The sequence below is a fragment of the Erithacus rubecula genome, assembly GCF_903797595.1.
Source record: "Erithacus rubecula genome assembly, chromosome: 3".
NCBI classification, from domain to species: Eukaryota; Metazoa; Chordata; class Aves; order Passeriformes; family Muscicapidae; genus Erithacus; species Erithacus rubecula.
The window spans coordinates 24,044,719-24,071,193 of record NC_136689.1 but is presented as its reverse complement, the minus strand read 5'-3'; the positions used below and the strand labels follow the sequence as shown (position 1 = coordinate 24,071,193).

General features: G+C 38.0%; 1 protein-coding gene across 2 annotated transcripts in view; it reads left to right on the top strand.

Moving 5' to 3' along the window:
• The window catches only part of SLC25A13 (solute carrier family 25 member 13), a 98,650-nt gene that overhangs the window by 35,911 nt on the left and 36,264 nt on the right, over window positions 1-26,475 (top strand). For both annotated transcript variants that reach the window (XM_079300638.1, XM_079300639.1), the window contains exons 5-11: window positions 13,686-13,825; window positions 20,349-20,495; window positions 22,076-22,214; window positions 23,034-23,127; window positions 23,304-23,388; window positions 25,542-25,626; window positions 26,086-26,244. In XM_079300638.1, coding sequence (XP_079156764.1) covers window positions 13,686-13,825; window positions 20,349-20,495; window positions 22,076-22,214; window positions 23,034-23,127; window positions 23,304-23,388; window positions 25,542-25,626; window positions 26,086-26,244 — 849 coding nt within the window. The remainder of the gene's footprint in view (window positions 1-13,685; window positions 13,826-20,348; window positions 20,496-22,075; window positions 22,215-23,033; window positions 23,128-23,303; window positions 23,389-25,541; window positions 25,627-26,085; window positions 26,245-26,475) is intronic.

Below are 26,475 nucleotides of genomic sequence, written 5' to 3'. Positions count from 1 at the left end.
GAAACAGCATGTGTTATCTGTGCAGGCATTGTTTTTCTGTACACTAAAATAATGATCTAAATATTTTAGCTTATAACAAGCAGAATAGTTCCCACTAGTGAATTCCAGTCTTACTCTTTCACAAGTGCACTTGGCTTGGCATCTTTGTTAAACAAATTAATAATGAGCTTTATGCCAATGAACTTTTACACCTGAATGTGAGATCCAGACTGTGGATATTCAGAGAAATGTTCTGGGTAAACTGTTTAACACTTTGCACTTAATTTTCTTGAAAAATGCTGCACTTTTACTTTAGCTTCTGGGTTGGAAATGTATTTGCATTTTAGCCATATGTTGACATCTACAATTTTAAATGTTTCATTTCTTTCAAGTTGCAAGTTAACTGTACCTGATTCTTTGACAGAACTATTACCTATTTAAAAAGGCTGATCTGCAAGCACTGTGGGTACATGGGGGGGTGGGGTGGGAAGTATTTCTAGTTTATTGCTTTTTGAGATGAATTAAATGGCCACTAGTAAATTAGTGGCTAGTGGCTGATTGAGACTACACCTGGCCATTGCATCATGTTGTAGATTTACTTTCTGCTGAAGTGTCAAAGCTTTGACAGTTTGTAAGGAGTTAAAGCTCTCAGCAGGAAAGTGAGAGGAAGTTTAGCTGGCTTTTAAATTCGAGGCAAAGAGCAAACCATTGCTTCTTACTGTTGAGTGTTGACAGGCACATAAAAGCTGATAATGTAAGTCCAGGGGTTTAAGAGACTTAGTAGAGTTGCTTTTTTGTCGTATGACTGTATTTTAATGCCTCATTAAAGAAGCAGAGCCCTTTGAAATTCTTTACTAGATGGCATTTGAAAAAAAGGTGACATGGTTGGGTAAAAAAGTGTTTAAAAACTAAATAATTTTAACCTTCACTTTAATTTTGGTTGGGTAAAATAAATTATGGTATCTAACAGTCTTGAGTGGTGAATAACACAGCAGTGATACCCAGGAACTGGAGCTTCCCTTTTCTGATACCAGTTCTCACAAGCCCTAGTGAAAGGGCAAAATAAGTGTTGTCCATGTTGATTTTTCTGAGAGAGTAAGGAAAGGCACAATAAGAGCTGTGGTTGCCTGAGTCTGTGCTGCCAACCATTACTGAACCTGCTTTAAAGATTTTAATTCTGATTTGTATTAAAGTAGAGTTACCCACCAGACAGAATTCTTGCTCTTGTACTTAATGAAATGGAGCTGTGGTATAGTGTGTGGTTTTATGGTTTTGGTTTTCTTTTTTAGAGGTCCTCTAATTCAATCTGAAGCTGTTTCAAAATGGATGCTCTGTTGTGCTGCTTTGAGAAATTTGAGTATGCTATAAAATGTCAGTCCTTTAATTAAAAAAACCCCCAAAAACAAAACAACAAGCAACCTCCCCTCAAAGCCAGGAAAAAATATGAAGGAAATTGGGAACCCAACCCCCAAATTTTTGCTTGTTAAGTGTAGCAGCTGCAGATTTGAGCATTGTAGTTTGCTTTTGTCTCTAAACAAGACTTTATTGGCATGCAGACAGCAGCTGCTGTGGGTCTCTGCTTTTGCTATTAATTATATCAGTGCATTTCTTAGATACACATGCTAATTAAGGATACATCTTACTAAGTGCTCCTGTTTGCTGATACCTGATACTTGAATTGCCGGAATACTTGTTTGTAAACTTTCTAAAAGGACATAGCTCTTAAGAGAGGTTTAAATAGCTCTGCAGCTATTGTGATGAGCTTCGGAGTTTTTCCTTCTATAATAATGCTCTGATATTTTTTTAATATGCAAAAAATGATTGCAGGAGTTTCATAATTGCTTTAATGACCAAAGAATTAGCTTCTGATTGTGTGACATAGCTCTTGCTTTTGTTACAGAGGATTACTTTTTTAATGCTTTGCACTGCAATTGCTGGTGTGCCTTGGTTCTTCTTATGGAATCTGTAACTCTTTTTATGTCTTGCACAATACCTAGCTTGGTGATGCCCAGCCTGGTACACTGAATACCATGTAAAGCAATGAAAAGCTAAATCTGAGCCAAGAAAATAAGTTGCTGTAGCTCTAAGCTTTGATCTCTTGATAAACTGCAGTATTTAGTGTGTATCAGTGATACTTCCATTGCTGGTTCAAATTGCCTTGAAACCAGTCGTAGCTAGTGATGTGTTAGCTTAGATGTACAGCTTCACATATACAGTGAAACATCTGCTGATTTATAAATGACAGCTTCCTAGATATGATGGATCCAGAGGCAAATCTACAGGTGCAAAATATGTTTAATCTCTGATGTTTTTTGTTACTTGTACAATATTGGATTTTGTTCAAATAATTGCCATTTTTAATTATAAGAGAATGTAAAGTAGACTTATTAGTATATTTATTGTCTTCAGAACATTTTTAAAGTCTTCTCCAACTATTTTTCGAGAATTTAATTTCTAGACATATGTCAACTTGGCAAGTTTTTGTGTTGCTTTTTTCTTTTAACTAAAATGTTATGTAACCAGACAGACCTGGATGCAAGCATCTTAAATAAAAGAGAGCCTGTTTAGATACAAAATGAATCTGTCATTCTAAATATTAGGAGAAGCTTTGTCCTATTACACTGTTTGATTTCATTTGGTCTAGAAAATGCAGCTAGGTTTTCCAAATCATCCTGAACTGAAATTCAGTGTTTTGTTTCGTTCTTTGTTGTTGGTTTTGTTCTGTTGTTTTGTTGGGGATGGTAAGACAATCATCAAACAGTTCAGGTTGGAATGGACTGTGGCAGCCATATGATTCAGACCCTTGCAGCACCACCAGCAAGACCAGTTGCTTGAGGGGAAATATCTAATCAATGTTTTAAATCATCTCTGAGGCTGGAGACTCTGCAGCCTCTATGAGCAAGCATCTCCCAGTGTTTGATCATTATTATAGTGGAAAACTAAATTCCTGAGGCCTGGTTGGGATCTCCAGTGTTCCAGCTTGCATCCATTGCCTCTTGTCCTTCCACTGTGCATCTCTGTCTTCCTTCACTGTTGGGTAGCTGTAGACAGCAATGAGCTCCTCCTTTAGATCTGCCATCTCCAGGCTAAGAAAACCCCATTCCATGAAGCTCTCTATGCATGTCACATGCATCATCCCCAGCTGCCTTGTATGGAAAAAACAGAAATGATATTCTTTTCTTGTTAGCAGGTTGTGCTGTTTACCTTGGTCAAAGTGATCCAGTTTTTTGTTGTTTTTCTTTTTAAAATTTATTGTTATTATTCAGGGCAAGAGGAATAAATGTATTTTTAATGCCCACAGGGGGCCTAGTACTTTTTAAACTTGAGGTCTTAGACTGTTGGCAGTTTGTTGCTAACTTCTAATGAGGTCAGGAAAGGTAATTAAAAAAATGTAAGGCTGTTGCCAGTGAACTGAAATTATGGATAGCCACCGATCAAGTAGAAATATTTTTAAGGGATTGCATTCTGGAAAATTTCTACAAACATTTTAAATAAGCAAATTATGTCATATTCCATGTGTAAATTCATGTTATTCCCCCTTACATACAGTGGAGACAGAAGAAGCAGACAAGGTTGGCTCCAGAGTCTTACTTGCTGAGTGTGATGGTACTTTTGGAAAGAGCAAAGAACCTGTTTGGTTTTTTTTTTTGTGGGGGTAGGTTTTTTTTTTGTTTGTTTGTTTTGTTTTGTTTTTGTTTGGGTTTGTTTGGTTTTGTTGGTTTGTTCTTTTTTTTTTTTTTTTTTTTTTTGGGAGGGGGTTTGTTTGTTTTTTGGTTTTTTTTTTTGCAGTGTTTAGCACAGGTAACAGAAGTGCACATGCATCTTAGTCAGAAATTAGGGCCAAGTTGAACAGGATGCTGTATGGATATGTCATAAGAAAGTCAATTAGTAGTTTTCAGAAGTGACAAGAGCATAACCAACCAGAAGGGGGAAGGTAAGAGTGTTAAAAAGAACAATTTCAGCAAATTTGTGAAACTGAAGCTTATAATGGATCTTCTGGATTGGGAAAAATTATAAATGTGCAAGCATGTGCTGTGTGACAATATTTTCATTAATGTGCAAGCCTGCTCTGTCCTTGTTGAAAACTTTGGCTAGGGTAGTGAATTATGTTCAGTAGCTAGTGTCTCTCTCCTGAGACAGAATGCATGCTGAACATTTTTTAGGATTGGTACTGGACTTCATAGTTTGCTGCAGGCAAATTGGAGTCTCTGGTTGTTGTTTTCTTTAAAGTTACTTGACAACATTTGATAGATATTTATTTATCAATACTGGTCTTCATCTCACCTCTGTGTGCAACAGGTGCTGTACAGCCTTTGCTGCTTCTTCCAGCCTCACAATGATTGTGGCTCACATCTGAGCAGCAGTGACCAGTTTTGGTGGCAGGCTCCAGCCTCCTGCTTCCCCACCCTGCTGTGGCTGCCTCTGAGGATGCTGGCACTGCATTGGGGCTGTCACAGTACACTCCTTTTTAATGCCTGAGGGTGTGCCTAGTTAACCAATGTGTTTTCTAAGAGCAGCTCAACAAGGATCATAAGCTTTTGCTTCTCACTGTTGGGCTCCAGATGTTGGTGTGTTATCTGGAGGTGAAAATTTCTTTGTGAGGGTATCAATTTATATATGTATATGTAGACTTTTATTGCACTTCTTTAATGCTCAGCTTTTTTTACAAAAAGAACTACCCTGATTTTTGGAACTTTTAAAGTGATATATTTTCTGAACAACTGAATGTAGGTACATGGGAATATCAGATTGTCATGTGTGTGTTGTAGGGTATCTTGTCAGAGATCTGAAGAACTGCTTGGAAGATATTCCAGTTCAGTGGGTTAAAAATCCTCTTTTTATTGAAGACCAACTGTAGATTTGCACAATTTACTGTAATGGCTCCAATTTTAAAAGATAGAGATAACAGAGAGCACTTCCAATTGGTGGGATAGTTCAAGAATACTTCATGCTCAGATGGCTAAAATATTGTGCTTTCTACTGCTACTTCATGCTAGTTAAAAAGGAAAAAAATAGATGTGGAAAAAGGTGGGAACAGGACAATTTGAGAGTCAGTTTCAGCTGTATGAGGTCACTCTTTGGTTAACAGAGTAACTCTTTGGTAAGCTGAGGGTCAGCCATCTGTAAATCCTGTTGGAAAAAAAAGCCCAACATGAGTAGTAGGCAGCACCTGGGGAGGCACCAAAACCTTCACACCAGAATATATTTTGAACTGTGTCAGGAGCAGCATATCACTTTGTGCTTGATTTTTCTTAAGGTTTTTTCCCATCCAATTTTCAAACTGGCCTGGAATTGCAGATGGGAGAGTAGAAGCTTCAGCAGGTTCTAAGAGCCAGAAAAGTGTTTTGTTATTACAGATTTTAATATGAAATTTCAGATAGCAAAATACACATATTTTTCTGGTGTGTGTAATTTAGTTTTCTAAATTGGAAAATCTGCTGTTACCTAGCAGTTAATGACTATTTTTTCCTAACATTTGGAACTCAGAACCTGATTTGAGAAAAGGATAAAAGAAAACAAAACTGAAAATATATTGGAAGTGCTCAAAGTGAAAATTACAGTTTAGATAGGTTTGAGGGTAGATAGTTAGACATTTTAATTGAACTAAAATAGTTTTATACTAATACAGCACTGTTGTGGGAGTACATTTTGTGGTGTATTTGAAATTGAGGTATGTAAGTGAGAGAAAATGTATGTTAATGCTTTGCAGGAAAGTGAATTTTTTTTTTTGTATATCATCTGTGTAAGCATAATAGCTGTTAAAGACATAGAGCTCTCAAGTCTGTGCTGGAAAGTAAAGTGTAAAGTTCAGGGTTATTTCTTTGAGTCACGAGTTTGCTTTTATCACTTTGGTTAGTATATTAAATTGCTGTAGGAAACAAAGATGTGAATCCTGAAGTAGTTTTTTATTGCTGGAAAACCTCAGTGAAATTAGCCCATGCCAGTGTGGAAAAAAAAAAAAAAGTGTTGATTCTGTCTGGATTCTGAAAGTCGTGTGTTTTTACATCTCCATGATTGTGATAACAGAAATGAGTCCAAATGATAATTTAATTTGTCCACATGGGACACTGAATTGGTTATTCAGTTAGTTAAACACGAGCAACACTGGCTTATGTTAAGCAGCAAAATTCATCACTAGTCCACAGTTGGACTGGCTCAACATTATTAATTTGGTTGAAATTCCTTTTTTAGTTTTTGAGTTAAATGTAGTCTTTGGGATTTTTTTCTGGATTTGGAGGAACCAGTCCTATCAAAAAATAAACTGCCATTTACACACACAGTTATCAAAATAAGTGAATTCTGGGGGTTTTCAGGTGTTTGTATACAAATACATATGTGCAGCCACATTTTTCAGGTGTGTGTGAAATTGATATTAGTCTAAATGGGTCAGGTGGACTAAGGCAGGGTTTTGCACTCTTTTGAATGAATTTTTTCTGGAATGGTAGTGATATCACATGATAGAGCACAGATAAATTGCACTGGCCTGAGCTGCTTTTTTCAAGCCATCCCCGCCTTTCTGAGTCGTGTAATACACTCCCATTATCTTCAAATGATATGCTCTCTTTCTACTCTGCCAACTTCATTTTGAGTGTTCTAGTACTTTCTTTGTAATATTTTAAAGAAGAAGTAACCTAATTTAATTTTTTAAAACTTTTTGTAATTCGCAATTGCAAGAAAGGTTGCCCATGATTTGTGAGGAATTAAGAGGAAGTGAAAATACAGCATTAGTTTATTATTTCAGGGCTTCTAACCTGTGGATAAAGGTGGCTGTGACAGCCCTTCCTGCTCTTAATGCTTTATTGAGGGAAGTTGGAGGTGTGAGTGCCTTTCCTTTGCTGTCCTTAGTAATGAAACTATTCCAACATCAGGGAGATGAGGAAGGTGATTGTAATGCTTGTACTTCCAGACTGTTGCTCCTCTTCTGCATAAATGGGGATAAATGGAAAACCAGTCAAGTACTTGCCTATCATTCCATATCTTATCTGAACTTATGTGATGTTGACATGCTTTTCCTAGAATAAAAGTCATCATTATCAAGGATGGAAATAAATTCAAACTTGCTGTGAATTTGAAGTTCACGACAGTTAATAAAAACTCAAGAAAACCAACCAACCAAACAAACAAAACCAAACCAAAACAAAAAAAGAAACCGACACCAAAAAAAACCAAAACAAACCACCAAACAAAAATAAGCCAACCAAAATCTTGGATAAATCCCAACAATTCCAGTAAAACAAGATAGTACATGGTGTGATTCTTGGGGTTGCTCTGTTCAGGGCCAGGAGATGGACTTCAGTGATCGTTGTGAGTCCCATCCAACTCAGGATATTCTACTATTCTGTGATTTTTCTGTGTCCAGGAGCAGCAGGAGCTGGCTGCTCCACCAGACTGACACCCTGTGTGAATGAGGCTGGTTCCTGAGCACAGCTCTCACTGACAAGGGCTGCAGTCCCACACTACCTGACATGGGCAGAAAAGCTGGTCTGGGGGCAGTGATCAGGGTCAGCCAGACATGCCCATAGGGGTGAGGCAGGTCCAAGATAAGGCTGGGAAGTTAAATCAGGGGTTGGGGTCACTGAGGTGTTGGCATCCCTACAGCAAAGCTCATCAAGAGAGATTAGGACCTGAGATGATACTTCTTCCAGCTCTTCCTCCTTTGATGCCTGGACACATATTCCTCATGTTTGTACATGAGGAAGAAGTTGTCTTGGGGAAGAAATTGCAGAACCTGGTGGTGTACTCAGGAAATTACCCTCTCCAAAACAAAATACGTAGTTCTTATTCTTTACAGAAGTTGCCTTTACAAATATAGGGTAATATAACTTCTTCTCAAGTCCCAGGGCTTTGGTACATATTTTCTATACTGTGTTCAAATAATTTGTGTAAAGGAATAAGATATATAAAATGTATAGATTTTATATAAAATAGAGCTGAGGATAACAGGTTTTCTGCAAAAATGTTGTGACTATTTTGTAAGATCAGCAGATTTTTGCAGATGATCATGAAATTGTTGAGTTTCTGTTGAGAATGTGTTGACTTTACTGGCTTAATGATGACAGCATGTGAAGAATATATTTGCAAAATATATTTGAAAAATATGCTGGAAAAATAAGTAATTTAAAAGAATTTCAGATTTAATTTGTCGGATACTTAGGTTCTATATCCACTAAAGATTTTAGTAGCTTGTTCTGTTAAGTGACTTTCCTTAGATACCAAAATACAGTGGAATAATGACTTCCAGAGTTTTTCTTTTAAAATCTAAAATATATGTCCAAATTTCACTTGAAGAATATTGGTGGTCCTTGTTGTGTCGAGAGTGTCTGTAGTTATTCCAAAGCATGCTTTATTTCTGTTTTACTTCTTAATCTCAGGAAATGGAATGCCATAGGAATGAAAATGGAATGGAATCACAGGAATGAAAATGTGAATGCAGCATGCTTGTTTGTGCAAAAAGCATTTAAACATACACATCAGTACACTGCAGAGAAGAAGGTCCCCAGGACTTAAAGGACCAAAAACCCCCACTGTAAATCAGCAGGCAGATCATCTTGAGGGAAGATTAAACAATTCTATCATACAGTGTGATCAGAAACAAATGGCAAGGTATCTTTTTTTTAGTTAGAGACTGTGGAGGGACAAACAATTATTTGTTTTAGAACCTTGCAATTTATTTAAAATTGAATGTCAAAGTTGAATTTTTAAAGAGTTTGATAAAAGCAGCAGCATGGATTTCTGAAAATGAATGCTTAAAATCTTCAGTCTGTTGTTTATTTTGCTTTCTAACAGCTCTGGTTCAAACAATGCAGACACACAAATGGTTATATCTTTTGCTAGCTTTAGATTGATTTTGTGTAACAGCACAACACCTCTTGACAGTGAAGTATTAGCATTTCGCTTTTTCAAAACTAAAGCAATTAAACAGTGTTCTGAACTGGATTTTAAAGCTTTCATTTGTCAGATACTTTGATTTAATACTTGTTTAGGATCAAAGCAAAATTGCCCAGAGAACTCCAGTCTCTGTTGTTGGAGGTATTTGCAGAATCGCAGATTGGGTTGGGTTGGAAGGGACCACAGTGAATCATCTGGTCCAACCTTCCTGCTTAAGCAGGGTCATCCCAGAGCACACAGCATGGGATTATGTCCACATTGTGTTTGAGTGTGTCCTGTGAGGGAGACTCCACATCCTCTCTGCTTCAGTGCTCAGACACCCACACACTAAAGAAGTTCTTCCTTGTGTTCAGGTGGAACTTTCTGATTAAACAATCCTGGGCCCTATTGAACCTTGGGGAACACCACTAGTGACTGGCCTCCAACTAGACCCTGTGCCACTGATTGTGACCCTCTGGCATTTCAATGTTCCCTTACCCTGATGTCCTGAGTCAGAAATTCATGGGAGGGAAGGTTTTTGAACCTCATCTGACCATGACCCTGAGCAGCCTGTTCTGGTTGGACTTTGACTGGTGGCTGGACTCCATGAAATCCAGATGTCCTTTGCATTACAAACAATTCTGAAACAGGTTCCTTTAAAAAAAAGTCTAAACAGACATCATAACTCCTGGCTATGGAAACATATCTCACCTTCTCTGTGTTTTGATGTGTTTAGTTAAGGGACTTGTGGATAGCTGTGGAACTTCCAGCTGCAGGTTTAATGCAAAACTGCATTTTTTTCATTGTCCATTTTTTATTTTAATACTGGACTTAGATGATTAGGAGATTATACTCTACTGAACAATAACTTGAGATGAGTTCTGGTACATAATTGGATACCTTTTTCTGGTTTAACACTTCAGATTTTTCATGTAGTGTGAATGGTTTTTAATGCCTGAATTGGGCAGTCTGCCTTCAGATGAGACTTGAGTCAGTGACGTGGTGGATGGATGGGTAATGAGACCTAGCTAGGGAAGAGGAATAAGATTCTACACTGAGCATATGAGTTTGTGCACCATAAATAGTTGCAAAAATGAAGTATGGGGTATGTGTAAAAGGTGGCAAAGAGGATACTATGTCTCATGCCATCAAAAAATCAGTAGAAGCATAGTAGGCAATCTTCCAGTCAGCTGCCTGCACTGTATAATCCAACATGCATTCTGTCAGAAAAGCATCTGGTAGTAGTTGCCAAGTCATATTGACATCAATATACAGTATGATTGGGAAAAGATTAAGTTTTGTGGATTCTCTTACTGTGTCTACAGTAATATGGTAGTCTGTGTTTTCCAGGTCATAGAAAAAATTAACAACTTTAATTTGGGCTGTTTAGAGCAATACTTGTACTTACATGAACTTCTGAGACATGCTTGTGGTCTTTAATCTCTAAAACAGACAAGAGAATGCAAATGGTCTGGATAGAGACCTTATTATATTCCTAATTGGCTTGATGAGGTTTCCACTTTCATTGCTGTGCGCTCCTTTGCCTTTTGTAATGCCAATAATTAAACATTGTATTTAGTCTGAGGTTACCATTCTTTTCACTTCTTGACATTTGGACATGTCTGGGTAATGTGCCCTTGCAGCCCAGAGAGCCAAATGTGTCTGGGCTGCACCAAAAGCAGCGTGGGCAGCAGGGCAGAGAGGGGATTCTGCCCCTCTGCTCTGCTCTGGTGAGAGAGACCCCAGCTGGAACACAGCACCAGCTCTGGGGTACTAGCTCAGGAACAACATGGACCTGTTGGAGCAAATCCAGAGGAGAAAAACCATGATTAAAGGGATGGAGCACCTCTCTTCTGGTGAAAAGTGGAGAGAATTGGGTTTGTTCAGCCTGAAGAAGAGAAGGTTTTGGGGTGACCTCATTGCAGCCTTCCAGTACCTAAAGGGAGCCTATAAGACAGGACAAAGGAGAATAGTTTTAAACTGAAAGAGAGTACATTTTAGGTTATATATATGTAAGAAATTCTTTACTGTAAGGGTGGTGAGACATTGTAACAGGCTGCCCAGAGAAGTTGTGGATGCCCCGTGCCTGGGATTGTTCAGGGGCATGTTGGATGAGGCTTTGAGAAACGTGGCCTGGTAAAGGGTGTCCCTTCCCATGGCAGGGCAGCTGAAGCTAGATGATCTTTAAGGTCTCTTTCAACCCAAACCTTTCTGTGATTGTATGTTTCATCTTCTTGAGATGGAATTTTAATTTTGGGCTCCAGCCAAGGAGGGTTTACAGGATACAGAGCTGGTGGAGCAAAATACATTGTTCCTTCAAGGTGGCTAATGTGTGATAATAAATTAAAATAAAATTACAGGGGCATATTCAAAGGAAATTCTGCAGCTTTCAAATGTTAATTTAAAGTAAGAATTGTGTGGACCCTTGCCCCATCAAAACAAATTTGAGACTCATTTTATTCTAGCTAAGCTGGTGCTATCTCTTACCATTCATCAGGTAGGAATGTACCTTTTTTCTCTGACAAAGGCAAGTCTGGAGTCCAGACAAACTCAGCTTTTAGTAAATGATGATTTGTTCCTAATTTCATCCTCACAGTATCAGTGCCTTGCTCTGGGCAAGGTGGAGGTGGGGTGAGAGGGAAAGAGGAAGCAGGTGAACATTTGATTTCTCTGTGAATGTCTTTATTTCTCTGGAAAAGCAGTGGCCACTGCCAAAAAGAGACAACTTTTATTTCTTCTTTTATGCAGGCAAGACAGGCTGTCTTTTTCATGCTGGTTGCCTCCTTTGAAGAAAGTCTGGCAGAAAGTAGGAGCTTTATAGATGTGATCTCCAGTGACATGTGGCAAGGTGCCTTGAGCTGTGTCAGTAGGAAGCACCCTAAATGAAAGACTTCAAGTAGAGGGATAGAACCTCACCCTGAACCAATAGACTTTCTCTCCCACTGCCTTGAGAGCAGAATTTTGCTCCTGGAGAATGCTGGCAGACAAGATCCAAGCTGGCTGTGATGGAGCTTAAGACATGAATGAACAATGGGGCTGTCCTGGGGGCATCGACTTTGCTTGGAGAAAATTCTCATAGGACATTAAGACTTGGAATTATGAATTTTATGAATTTGAGGTTAACTGGGGTTAGTCTTTCTGTTTGTAAGTTAAATCCAACTTGCTCTTTCACCACTGATTTCCTGGCATCAGTGAGTGCTGTGTTTTTAAAGCTGAAAATACAGACTGGGTTGTGAGATGAGAAGAGGTCTGAAGTTTCATTTCTGCTCTCTCTGTGAAGCCTTCTTGCTTTAGAACAAGCTATTTTTGTGGGTTATACCATCTGCAGGGCTTTTGGATTGGTGCAGCAAGACACCTGCCCTTTTCATCTCTTTGTGACTGTTTTTTTTCTATGTCTTTATTCTTCATTTACTTTGGCTCTTCCTGACATCTTTCTGGCTATCAGCAGTGCCACTTCACTCTCATTTTTTCCTGCTTCCTTTCCTAAAAGAGGGATTCCGCTCTGGTTGGATTTCCCCAAGTCAAGGAGCTGCTGTGCCTGCCTGGCATGGACTGAGCCAGGAGCTGCAACTCAACATGCACAGGAGACACGACCTCATCCCCCCGAGGAGTCAGCTCCCACCTCTGCTTGTGGCACTGCAGTGAGCTGGAAGGTGGCTCCCAGTCCTGCCTGCCAGGCAGAAGCTGGCTCCAGTGGGTGACTCCCAGCTTGTTCTGAGCACAGACAAGCACTAAGCTGTGCTGATTTCCTCAACCCCAGGCACCAGCCGTGCTTGGGAACTGGCTTGCAGCTCTGCTGCTCCAGAGACAGACAGGAGCTCGTGGTTTGGACTCCTGGTCTTTCTTCCACACAGCGTGAAGGGAGCAGACCAGCTCCTGGCCCAGCCTGAGGGTAGGGAGTGACTCCTGGGAACCATCTCTCTAAGCTCACAGGAACTCACAGGAGACAAGAGCTGCCTCTTGGCCTGAGCTGCTGGCAGAGTCATACAGCAATTAGGAAGGCATATAGCAGCTGGGAACCTCTAGCCTTGAGCTTGTCTTCAGAGCATATCTTTGCCCTATTTTTTTGGCTGAGATAAAACTATCAAATTGAAGTGGGCTCTCTCCTCATTGGTGTTTTCATTACTTACAGTATATGCTGTCTACTTGCAGAAACGTGTTGTCCTTACTGCTGATCCTGTGTCAAATAGTTGCTTCTTCATGGAAACTGCTGTGTATACCAAGTGTGTAGTAAACTGTTGCCCAGTTGTGACTATGAAATATGAAGCTTGTATTTAGGTGTGATCATACTTGTCATGCTGCCCCCTTCCTTGTGGAAGAGATTTAGGCTTAAAGTCTGCATAGTGCTGGTGATAAGTTTTTATTCCTGCCTGTCATTCCCTGTCCTGCTTGTCACTGCTCTGTAAGTAACTCCAGAAGAGAGGGTCTTGATATAACAGTGTTTTTGTAGTTGATTTGTTTGAATGTGGGAAACTCTGGGAAAAATTCAAAAGACTGAATTGTAGTGACAAAATTTTCATTGCTAGCAGCTTGAAAAGATTATGCTGAAAATATGTTAGCTTTAGCCATCTTTTTATAAATTATCCTTTAATTTTAATCTTTCCTTGTTAGAATTTGAAGCTTGAAATTTCTTTTAATTAAATGCAATATTTTTCAGAAACTATTTGTAAAGGTGATGATTTGGGTGAGCAGAAAAACATTGGGTTTGCTGTACAATATGTTACTAATTTATATGAACAGGGTTGCTTTCCTGTTACAAAATATCCTATTTGTTTATATGTTTGTCTCTATTGTGATTTTATTTTATTACTAAATGAACATTCTTCTTTTCTTCCCAGAGGATGCTAAACAAGTTTTTGGCCAGACCACGATTCATCAGCACATTCCTTTCAACTGGAATTCGGAGTTTGTACAGCTGCATTTTGGAAAGGATAGAAAAAGACACCTAACATACCCAGAGTTCACTCAGTTTTTACTGGTGGGTCTAATACAGGATGGTTTCTCAAGAGTAATAAGAAGGATGCAAGAATTTCAAGTATTTGCAAACTTGACAAATACCATGCTTGTTACAAAGCTGAAATATATAGCAAGTGTAGGCTTTTACAGTCAGAGTGCTGGACTTGTATAATATGTTGATAAATAGGATGTGCTATTGGTAAAACAACTGATTCAGGGTAGCTGGGTTTTTTTCTCCTTTTCCTTTGTTTTTGCACCTGTATGCAGAAGGTTATTTTTTTTTCTACAGAGTTGTGTAGACTTAGATGTGAAATTAAAAACCTAGACTTTGATGTCTGAAAATCCCCTGTATTTTTTAAATATACAAGCCAAAGAATGTTAAATAACAGTATTGAACATTTTGAACTCAACTTGACAGACTCTTATTAAGAAGTACTTACTCTACTGTCTATAAACAGCATGTTTATCAAACATATATTTAATTCAGAGATTATATCCAGTAATATTTTTACAAGCCATTTCCACATACTTTAGTTTGATCTTTTTTGAATTAAGCTTGTCTTAGAGAGGGAAAATTTGCTTGTATCATATAAAAAATAAATTCTAGTCTTTGCAAGGAATTCTTGGCTGTTCATATTTCTGAGTATTTTGTTACAGGAAGTAAAATATTATGCTAATAAAATAATAAACTGATCATCTGTATTTCAGCAGTACTGTTAAAAATAGTCTTCAGTAGGAAAAGAGGTGAAACATGTGAGTTTCTTATTTGTATTCCTCCTGAATACTTAATGCCTGTATTAGTATTTACACTAGAGAGTTTTAAGATGGGAACCTGCTTCAAGACTGCAAGGTTTCTTTTTTCCTTGTTTACACAAGTATGTTAGTTCACAGTAGGAGGTGGTATCATTTTGATGAGGAATAATTAAGATAATGCTATTGAGACAAATGTTTCAAATTGACTTTGTAGAACAGAGCCTAATTAACTTTGTATGAAGAGGACGTCAGGTATCACATGATTAAATCATATTTCCTTAGGCTTGTATTGACTATTGTAACTCCTAAGTAGCTAGGACATAAACCAGTTTTGTGACAGAAATAGGAATCAGAATCTCTTTTGAATGAAAAAGCAAATGTGCTACTTGATTAGGAAAAAATGCCTCTGGCAATGTGTTCTGGTATCTCCTTCCAACTACAGAATAAGCCTTGGAAATGTATCCTGATATTGGTGGTTTAATGTCACAGTTTTAACAAAGTGCCAGTCCTGTTTGCTTCATCTGTCTATTTGTTTAGAGATCTGAGGAAAACCTGTAGAAAAACCTCAGAAAAAAAGTACTACACTTTCTCACAATTAAAAAAAAAAAGAAAGAAAAAAGAAGGATGTGTGCATGCAAGGATTGTTGAGAGAGCCTAAGAGAGGTTAGAGTCACAGACCTAAAAGAACTTGTAATGTTCAGGCTGGGTATTTAGAAGATTTGAGTTCTTTATCTGGGTTCTTCTGTGTTTTTAACTTGAATTAGGAAAAACAAGCACTGAGGCAGGAGCATTCTAACTTTAGAGATTAGTCCTAACTATTAGGCTTTCTCATCTTGTGGAGGGATATTCCTCTTATCTAAAAGGGCTTTTCTTGGATGGGGTGATACTGTGGGGATAATTGATTGTGATGGAAGATGTCAGTGGTCCTAATGCACCAGCTAGCCCTTTTGGTGATGGTCCATATAGGTCAGAAACATGGGAGGAGGAGCATAAACCAGGAGAACAAGGATGACAATTCTGTGTGTCTCCAGAGAGGTGAGAGGTACTCAGGAAAAGTACCTGAGTACTTTTAATGCTTTTAATGCTGCTGATAAAGATGCTCTCAGCATTGGTGCAGGCAGCAAGGATTTTCAAATAAATTAATTGTCCTAAGACTGCTGGGGCTGCCTATTATCAATACAATCTATTAGGATGCTCAGTCAGTCACAGTAATTGGATGCATCTGTTTACCCACTTTCTAGAACTGTAAATCCTTGAATCATATAAGTTTCCCTGCTGATTCTTGCCTTGCAGCATTGTATTACAGATGCTGCAGTTTGGGCACACAAATGGCTCTCAGCACAAGGTGGAGAGTTACTGTTCACAGGCATGGAAATCTTCCTTTAAGCTGTGTAACCTTTGGTACTCAGCCTTTCCTTCTGATATTCTGCCTGGGCATGAGTCAGTCTTTTTTTGGTCTGATGTCTGGACCTTGGACCTTAGACAGCAGGAGACCACAGTGGATACCAAATTACCTTTCGGCATTCCTGATGTGTGAATGCACTTTACATTGCACTTAACGTGGACCAGATGGTTCTGTAAGGCGCTTCAGGTACTGCTTTGTAAATACAATGCAATTTGCAACTTTTAATGGAATAATCTAGCTGGATTCAAATTCCTTTACATTGGGTCCTATTATATCACATAAACTTGTTCCATGATCATTATCTGTTGCAGCATTTGGACTAATCATCACTTCTGGCAAAGCTCGAGGTAGTTGGAAGATAACATTAGTATGTTTTATCCATGCACAAGATGGATCTCTTGTGGCTTTAAATATGAAGTGTTTATATGGGATTCTGAATATTTATATCCTGCCAGCACTTTTTCTGTCTGCAATAACAGAGATGCCTGAAAGTATAGCCTCCAAACTCCTTGGCTCTAATACAGTTAACAATCTATTTGCATCAGCCTAGAGCTCAAGGTGTGTTGCTTTACCTTGCTCATTTGCTACCTTAAAATTATCTCATCTATCTATGTCTGTATCCATGTATGTGTTTGGATATGGTCATGTTCCATCATCACTTAAGTGGCAAGTCTGCCTTATGAAGAGCAACATTAGCCTCTTTCTCAGCATGTGAAATCTATTCCACACAATGAATGATAACATATGCTTATATGTGGGCCTGGTAAAACAATTTCTGCATTGTCTGGGAATGTATTTATGCCCAGAATATTAGTTGATGAAATAGTACTCTCTTATAATTGAACCTTGGGATCTACTCCAGTGGCAAAGACTGTGTTGAATCTGATGACTTGTAGATCCATTGGGATGGAATGCAAACATAAATTTTTATCTAAGTGGAAGGTAAAGAAGCTTTTAATGAGCTGTAAGGGAAAGCTGAGGTAAAATCTCTTGATTGGAAATAATTTCATTAGAATTCTGGTGCCATGATGTACAAATTAATTTTTCACAAAGTCTTATGCTACCCGGGGGAATTCTGGACTTCCAGCATCAAGGAAGATGTTTGTTTTCTATGTATATCTAAGTCTACAGAAAGTCTAGTTGGAGAAGGTTCTTTAGGATGTGTAATTTGTATTGCAAAGTAATGAGGATTGTATTTCTTTAAACCTTAGTCTGTCTAGGTAAAATAATATGGGACTGAAATAAAATTTATGAATATAAATAAAATTATAAAATTATTGCAAATCAGCATCTCTGAAGACTACAGCTTTGCTTTATTGTTTTTCAGTTTATTTTAAGGTGGTTTTTTTTAATATTAGCTGCATATACACTACATGTTGCAAACATCTCATAGAGAATTTCCTGATAAATTGCCAGTAGCTACTGAACTCATTTTGAAACATAGTTATGCTGTGAGTTGTCTCAGCTTCAGGCATGGAGGCTGAGGGAATGTATAGCCTTTCTTTTGAAGTCAACACTTTAAGGAGTTTATTTCATTGATATGTGCTGTGCAGTGATTAGAAAAGTGACATATGTCTGGTTTGTTTGTGACAGACTTTGTAGGTCTGTCTGGAATTTAGTTCTGAGTTTGTTACCGTGTGATTATTCTCTGTGTTCTTGTGTGCCATACTGCTGCCATCCATGGTCATGGTTTGGGAATGTCCTGTGGCTGAAGATCCCTGTGCTTCTTTCTTCTTGATGTAACTGGAAAATGTGTAGCACTGCTCAAAATAACCATAGCCTAAAAAGTCTCTACCTTTCTGAGGTCAGTCTTCTTTATCCATGTGCAGTGTGTATAAACCATTTTGAACTGGAACTTAGTTTCTGAACTAAGGAGGAGGTATGAATAGGGAGTTTCAGAAAACTGACATTATCCCATTCACAGTTTTGTCTTGCAGTCTGTCTACAGCTAAATGGCTCTTTTCTGGCTGACAAGAAGATGGGTAAATGGCAGCACAAAGACCTTGACAATGTGTTTAACCAAGTGGGATAATTTTCTCCAGTGGGTTCCAGTTTACCAGGGAAATTGGAAAGAATCACATTAGTAAGGAGTGGATGGGGTGTTTTGGCTGCTTCTCAGCTGTAGTACTAGCAGCCTTTTTGCAGGTACCTGAGTGATGACAAGAAACATGCCCTTGATGCACCTCTTTGGAGCACGAACCCTGCTTTGTCCTGTGGCTGAGACATTACTGTCAGCCAAGGTCACATCAATGGTCACTGATGGATCTACACAGAAAGGAACATATTGGACTTGTGCAAGTGCTGTCCTTTTTTTACTGCTTTTTAATGCTAGATTCTGCCAGTGAAACACTGCCAGCAGTTTCAGTGGTTAAAACAAATTGAATGAGGGAAGGAGAAGAAAGCAACATTCATTGTTTCCCATGTAATCCTTCTGCTAAATACAACTTTTTTTTCTGATGGTGCTTCCATTTAATGGCAAACATTTTTGTTCATTTGTTCATATGTTTCTACCTGCTATATGATGAGTATTTGGGATACAAGCTTTTTTATACTTAATACCTCTGCAGAGCTCTCTGCCTCCCAAGTGTTAGCCTATCTCAAGCTGACTAAGTCTTTTTATGTTTTTGTGCTCATCTCACCATAAGCATTCCAAAATTGCTTCCTTCAAAATTTCTGTTGAAATGATAGTCTCAATTGGAGTGAAGTAAGAACTTGCATGGCTGCATCCAGCCAGAGTCAGTATTATTGCTGAATTGTAACACTTCAACTTAAGGGTCTATAATATAAAGAGAATGTGGCTGAACTGAAATTGTGCCACTTCAAATTATAGCCCCCACCAGTGTTTCCCATCAGAGAAATTTCAGATTAATTCTGGAGTGAAACATTGATCAGTCTTTTCCCCCTCTGCTTAATATATTAGGAAATTTTCATCATACAGTGTACAGTGTTATAATTAGAAATTAGGACCAAAATTAACAAAGTCAGAAGGCTGAAATAAAAACACAAGCATGGTTTGAGTGGCAGTATGAACTGAGTGAATAGAAGGAGGGAGGAATGGCATCTGCAGGCCTGCCTATGGCAGGTCTGATCCTACTCTGAATTTGCCTTTTGCCTTTCACTCTTTATTTCCTTGAATGCGGCTGTGACACAAATACCAACTTACAGGAGATCATATGTACTGTGAATCCTTCATGATGGTGATTCTTGACTAGCTCAAGTCTTCGATTAGTATTATAAGGTGCATATTTGCAAATATAATGGAAATAGTTGGGTAGTGTCATGGTCCACTGCAAGACTTGCTCAGTATTGCTGACATGGTTTTGCTCTGACTCTATTTTCTTAATAGCTGACTATGAATATGTAATCAGAATAAGCACTGTTTTTCCAATGAAAAAGTTTTTATAATCCTTGAAAGTTAAAAGGAATATATGGCAATGTTTTGTGTTCCTCCATTCAGTTAAAAAATACAGTTGGGAAGTCTAACTACATCATCAAAGATGTTTCATTTTTTTCAAGCATGTGGAACTGAACAATAATTCATATGCAATATCCAGTTACTATCTGTGCAGGATTATTCCTTTTAAATGACAAAAAAAAAAAAAAAAAAAAAAAAAAAAAAAGAGAAAGTTGCCCAACAGTAATTTAAGAAGAAAGGGTGAAGGTCACAGTAGGAAAATATACAACTTGAGAGCTTATATACCTTTTTACTTCTCTTATCTCTCAGTAGTACATTTGAATCACAAATTAAGATTATCAGATGGTTTTATCAGGTGTTTATGCCTGTTATTACTACTGAAACACTGAGAACTGATCTTTAATCAGTCATGTAACAAGGAGTTCTAAATTAAACTGGTGTTGTCTTATGTAAACAAATAACTTTATGTTTTAAATGAGGATACTCTCTGGGGGAATCCTTGCCAGATTAGTAGGTGTCTACATGGAAATCTCAGATGATTTCATTGTCCTCGTTCAGGAAATAGTGAGTGCTTTTACAGAAAGGATTTTGACCTGCTGTGACACATGCAATAAACTGGATAATGCACATCATGAAAAACTTTAACGTTCATGAGTGGGAGATTGTCTGCACAGGTATGTTGGTATGTGTTCTCCATTTCTCAGTTAGATGAATTGGATGACAAATGTCCAGACAGCAAAGAAATCATGATGTTGTCCTAGGTGCTGAGGTCAGTAACAGAGACCATAGGAAAGGCTGAGTACAAAAGTCAGAAATTTACATAAAATATACATGCCAATTAAAATTAGATTACATGTAGTCATATTTTGTTAGGTATGATAGTCTTGTAGGATTGCATTACTTATATTAAATGTAACTGTTAAGGTGATTATTTTGAAGCTGACTGCTTTTTTTTTCCCCATATGTTTTCAGGAGATACAATTAGAACATGCAAAACAAGCCTTTGTACAGAGAGAGAATGCTCAGTCTGGAAGAGTCACAGCTATGGACTTCAGGGACATTATGGTCACCATCCGGCCACACATGCTGACACCATTTGTAGAAGAATGTCTAGTAGCTGTGAGTAGTTCTGGTATCCCAGCTGGCAGACCTGGGTTACAGATGTGGGATTCCTTTTCTTATGTACCTTGACCACTACAGGATGTGTAATCCAGCTTGAGGATGCATGTTTGGAAGTCCAGCAGTTATTATCTACACTTATGAAAATTAACTGTGATTGCTGAATATGTGTCCTCAATGCTCTTGGTTTCCAGATAAAAAGACAAAGCATGTAGATGGACCTTAGTAATGGCCTACAAATGTAGAGCTTGCCTTTTCCCAGCCATTCCATCATGGTAGACTGCCAAATATCTTTGAACACCATTACATCCCACTTAGGACATCATCCTCAAAGAACTTGCTTTGTAATGTAAATTCTAAGCTCCTGAGTGTAATTTCCAAGTACCTGGGACAATGAATGAACTCAAACATCAGCTAAGGACATTCACTATATCTTGACTGATAGTTGACACACTTGACTGTATATTTTGTCTCAGTTTGGAGTGCATAAACTGAGTTAAATACTGCAATTCTGCAATTTCACTGAAGAAAGAAAAGAGGTACATTTGGTTTTTACCACAGTTTATAATTTGGGAACTTGCAGAAGCACATTTCAAGTAATCCAAACCTTGGCTATATTCAGGTTTGAAAATCTTCTTAAAGGTCTGTTCTGCTTTGACTTGCAAGGGAGAGTTTCAGAGGGGTGTATGAAGTGAAGTGCAAACTCTGTCCAGAATATTGGAAGATGCATGCAGCAAGAAGCATAGCCAGAAGATTTAGGGCCTGACAGTGAGACCTGGTACTTTCTTCCATGGTTCTCTCACAATCTTGTTACCAGCCTTCCTGGGTCATATACTTTCTCATAAAACATCAGATATGATTTTTGATTATCCCTCAAGGTCAGTTAAATTTTGGTAAGCTTATGCATATTTTTTTTTGGGAAGTTTGCTTGATCATTGATCTTAGAACTTAAATAGTAAATTGATCCAATAATTTTTTTCTGCATGCAGAACCAACACCACTTTAAAACAAAGGTTTAGGCTCAGTTCTCATTTGAAAATGAGGAACTGTTTGAAGGTTACTGTTCCCATTATGTTTGACTGCCTGATATAAGCCTGAGAGCTTACTGCTGGTTTTCCATGACTTGAAATGCCTGTGAATTTAAAGGTTTCAGTTGACCTTTTTCAGAATGTTTTGGTTTTGTTGAAATTTTCTATATAGTAATATGCTTTACATGTAGAAGTAGATTTCCTCATTACTAGAAATAAGCCAACTTATGAAACATTTCCAACTGAAGTAGTACTGAAACTTGAACTTTTTAAATTACTGCTGGTTATGTTGTTATAATCCTGCATATGTATTTGTTTAGGTTTGTGGAGTGGGGAGAGTTTTATATTCTGGTCATGATTAGTTTCAGTAACATAAGAATCTTTCATAGTTTAAAGTTCTTTATTTTTTTTGCAGGTTTTTTTTTTTTAAAAGCAAGCCAGTGCTACTGTCACTCTTGTAAAAGAATATTGTTTGAAAACTTTTATTTCAAGGTTTTCTTAGTCTTTTAACAATCTCTTTTCTCTTTTCCCCTTTTACTGTCTGTACTCTAGGCTGCTGGAGGTACCACTTCCCATCAGGTCAGCTTTTCCTATTTTAATGGATTTAATTCTCTCCTTAACAACATGGAGCTCATTAGAAAGATCTACAGTACTCTGGCTGGAAATAGAAAAGATGTGGAAGTCACTAAGGGTTGGTAGAAATTTATAGTCTGGAAGTTTCCTTGGGTATTTGGATGGAGGGAAGAACTCATCTGTGTGCTTTTAAATCAATGGTGGGGGGGGAAGCTGCCTTGTTACCATTCCTTGGTTTGCCACTCGGTTTTGTACAGTCCTGTTGGAGTCCACCCTCCAGCTTTTTCATTTTGTTTCAATCAGAAAAAGGTCCTAGTAAACTGGTGGTGGGGGCAGGGTGAGGAAAGTATGTAAAGATACTTAAAAGTTTAAAAAACTTCCTAGGACTCCTGCCAAATTGGCAGCCTATTAAAGTGACCTTCAAGGGTAGTTGAAGAATTCCATAAACTTGTATTGGCGGCACAGTAAGCTGATCTACAAGCTTGGAACAAGATGTTATCTGCTATATCTAACCACTTTTATAGAGAATTCCCTGTGCAACACCAGAGTTTCATTAATGTGGCCTCCTGGGACTATGCATGAAAAGTTCCACATCTCTTGACTCCTGTTTTGGGGGTTTTTCTTTGTTTGCTTTTTATTTTATATTTTTCCCTCTGACCTGCAGCTGATTGATACCGTATGTCAAATATCCTAAATCCTGCTGGTAGCACTAAGCTTTAAGACCAGAGAGTTGTACTTACTTGCATGGAAGACAGAGCATTTAAAGCACACACTTATGTAGTGACAGAAACACTTCTATATTGGTAACTTACTCCCCTTTCACCCTCCCCAACCAGCTTCTTGTACTTTATACTGAAATATAGTGCAACTTTGGGATGCTCTGGATTATTTCTTCTGGTTTGATTTCATTTAATTTTGTATTTTTGTTCTGTTGTAGAGGAGTTTGTTCTGGCAGCCCAGAAGTTTGGTCAGGTTACACCCATGGAAGTTGACATCTTGTTTCAGTTAGCAGATCTTTATGAGCCACGGGGGTAAGTGGAGAATTATCTATCCTCCTCTCTTTCCTCTTCTTTTCTCTACTTCTTGGAAGGAGTGGGAGGTTGTTTTGGGGAACAGGAGAGTGTTGTGTAGTGCCCATGTGCAGGTAATTTTTAGTGATCTGAAAACCAGCCTCTAAGCAAACACTACTGTGAATTACTTTCCTCAGGCGCATGACGTTAGCTGATATTGAAAGAATTGCTCCTCTGGAGGAAGGGACGTTGCCCTACAACCTGGCTGAGGCTCAGAGACAGGTAAGAGCAGAAGCCAACATGATGCTATTATTTGTTTCCAGTGCCAGGTAAATAGACAGCCAACCTCTTCCTGTTGTTGTCATCTAAGTTACTTTTCTCTTGTGCTCTGTAATAACTCTGAGGAGTAACATCTTGTTAGGATTTATTTTTTAACCTATGTCACGTTCTCTCCATCTCTTCTTTGTGCCCCTTTCTCTTGGGCTCCATTTTGGCACGTCAAATTTAATTTACTTTGGAAAGATAAAATGCATAAGGGTGTCATCCAGCCATTCAGTAAATATTAGATGCATGACTAATTAAGTTGCTTATGTTTTGTGATTCTGTTGTTCTGTGTTCTTTTTAATGAGGAAAAGAGACTTTTTACTTGGAATATGGATGGTAAAATTCGGCATCTAGCCTATGAAATTGCAGCCCTTGTTCTGAGCACATATGCATGTTCCTGGCTTCACAGTGTTCTCTGCTTTGCTTTATGCTCTGCTGAATATCAAAGTGGGAGAGTTTATGTATAGACTAACATCACAGTTTCAGTAGAAGCAATAACATTCTCTGCATATCCAAAACCTAAAGGATATTTTCTTTCAGTGGTATAACCACACAGACTTTTTTTTTTTGGTTTTGAGGCAAAAGGAAATAGGAATATTCTTTAAATATCAAACCTGTTGATCTTTTAGTTTTCATATCATCTTATCATATTTTGTATTTTCATTGACAAAGTTTCTATACAGATAGATTTAAAACTAACCCTTCTGTTTCTCTCTGTCTCTATTTTAAGGCAGTCTTAACTTTGTGTCTTGTGAGACTAAGGGTTTTTTGTTGGTTTTCTTTTTTCCTGCTCTGGGTCTGTGCAGAGACGCCAGTTTGACCACAATGAGTTGATCCAAGCTACATTTTTAGGACTACCAGGCCATAAGCCAGGCCTCTGTGTGTGTGTGTACACATGCATCTCTTTTCCTTCTCTTTTTTCTTCTCCTGCCTCCCCTACATGTGAACACCCCCACCACCACTCCAAGGCAGTATCTGGGGTGGTGGTTTTCTGTTTGTTTGAGCAGTGAGTAAATGGTAATGATGCTGGGGTGAATTCAAATGAGTTGGCTCCTAAAAGCTCACCATCTATTCCTAGAAGACTCCTAAAGGAGTTAAAAGCATTTGCATTGGGCTGGATATCAAGTAAGTTACAATAGGTGGCAGTAAAAGGTAGACAAAAATGAGTGATGAAAGTAGCAGCTTTGACACTTTTTGCTTTGGGGCCACTGTCTCTGCTACCATGATTTATATTGTTCTGAGGCAAGGACAATAAAACTGTTTAAATCTTACTATTTCTTCTTAGTGTATGTATCACTTTTCTATTTTTTCCCACCCAATTCCTTTCTAATGTCAGCTACTTGATGATGAGAGTGAAATGACTTTCACCTACATTGATATCTTCAATTTCTTTCTGGTCAACTCCAGCTGTGTTGGAATTAACTAAAATGTAAACACAGGAAAATGCATCCATATTTTTATTTTGTTGCTTTACTTGTAGTATCCTGTAAAGAACATACTGCAGAAAGTGCTAGCAAGAAAGACTTAATGCCCCTGCAGAACTTTTGTTTTCTTTATTATTTTCTTTCATTAGATAGCAATTTTGAATCCAGAACCCTTCTGAAATTTTTTTTTCACTGGGTTGAATCTAGCACTCACAGACTCTGAACAAAATAAAATTGTGGGGGTATTTTATGAAACCTTATTTTTCTTTAGCTAATCTTTGTGAATGCTTGCATACTTGTTTTGGTAGCCTGGTAAGTAATAGGTGTACCTGGTTTTGGTGACAATAGAAATAAATGCCAAGCTGGAGTTGCTTTCAGCTGTAGAAAATTAATGACTTAAGAGACAATGTGTAAGCCCTCATTTAGACCACATTTAGACCATTGATTTTGGAGTTGTATAATTTTGTTGTAGTATCTATTTTCTTTGATATTCCAATCTGAAGAGGCTGCCTTAGAAATCAGTGGAAAAGAAGTAATAATTGAGAACAAAATCTCTAGTGTATTGTGGGATTTTTTCCAGGTATCCATATACTTGTATCTGTCTGATCATGAAACGTTCTCTTGGGAAATGAGATGTTTTGATTATTTTTCTTGTCTTTCCTTTTGTTTTAAATCCTGCCTTGACAGAAAGCTTCAGGCGATGTGTCTCGACCTGTTCTCATCCAGATTGCAGAATCAGCGTATAGGTTTGCCCTTGGTTCCGTTGCTGGAGGTTAGTCACAGCTGAGCAAAAGAATATTCATCTTCACTGTTTGGGTTTTTTCTTCTTTTCTTTTGTCCTTCTTCTCCTCCTGCCTCTCATTTGAGTGTGGGAGGTTTCTCACTCTTTCCCTTGGAGCTGTGTCTAAGGGATGGGATGACTGTAAGATTGAAGGGGAAAGGATAATCTGGTCTACAAGAATTTTGGAATTCATGAGCTGTTGGAGTTTCCAGGTGGTGTTGCTATCTGATTTGTCCCCAAACAAATTTCAGGAAAATTAAATTAATAATGAGGTAGGAGTGGAAAGTGCATTTGGTTAAAACTGTGGGAAGTAGTTTAATGTATCCAGAATATATAATGAAGAAAAAAAATATAACTAATATGTTAGATGTAAATGTGAAAGTTGACAGTTACAGTCAAACAGTGCAAATGCAAAATCATGTCTTCTTATATCTTGAATTTTACTTGCAGCTGTTGGAGCCACTGCAGTCTACCCAATTGATTTAGTGAAAACTCGCATGCAAAACCAGCGTTCTACAGGTTCTTTTGTGGGAGAGCTCATGTATAAAAACAGCTTTGATTGCTTCAAGAAAGTGCTACGTTATGAAGGTTTCTTTGGGCTTTATCGAGGTAAGTTTAAAAGCTGTTGTATATTAATGATAAGATGCTATTAAGAGTTTTGTATGACTGGAATTTTAAGTCTTTTTAGTTCAGATTTCAGGTTTGCTTCTTCTCTGTTACAGGGGAGGATTTGCGAACTTCTCAATAATTAAAACTTCACTGTAATGAGAACATTTCTGTACAAGCTCTCTGTCCTTTCCCTTCTCATCTGCCATAGGGAAATATTAGCAATTTCCTACA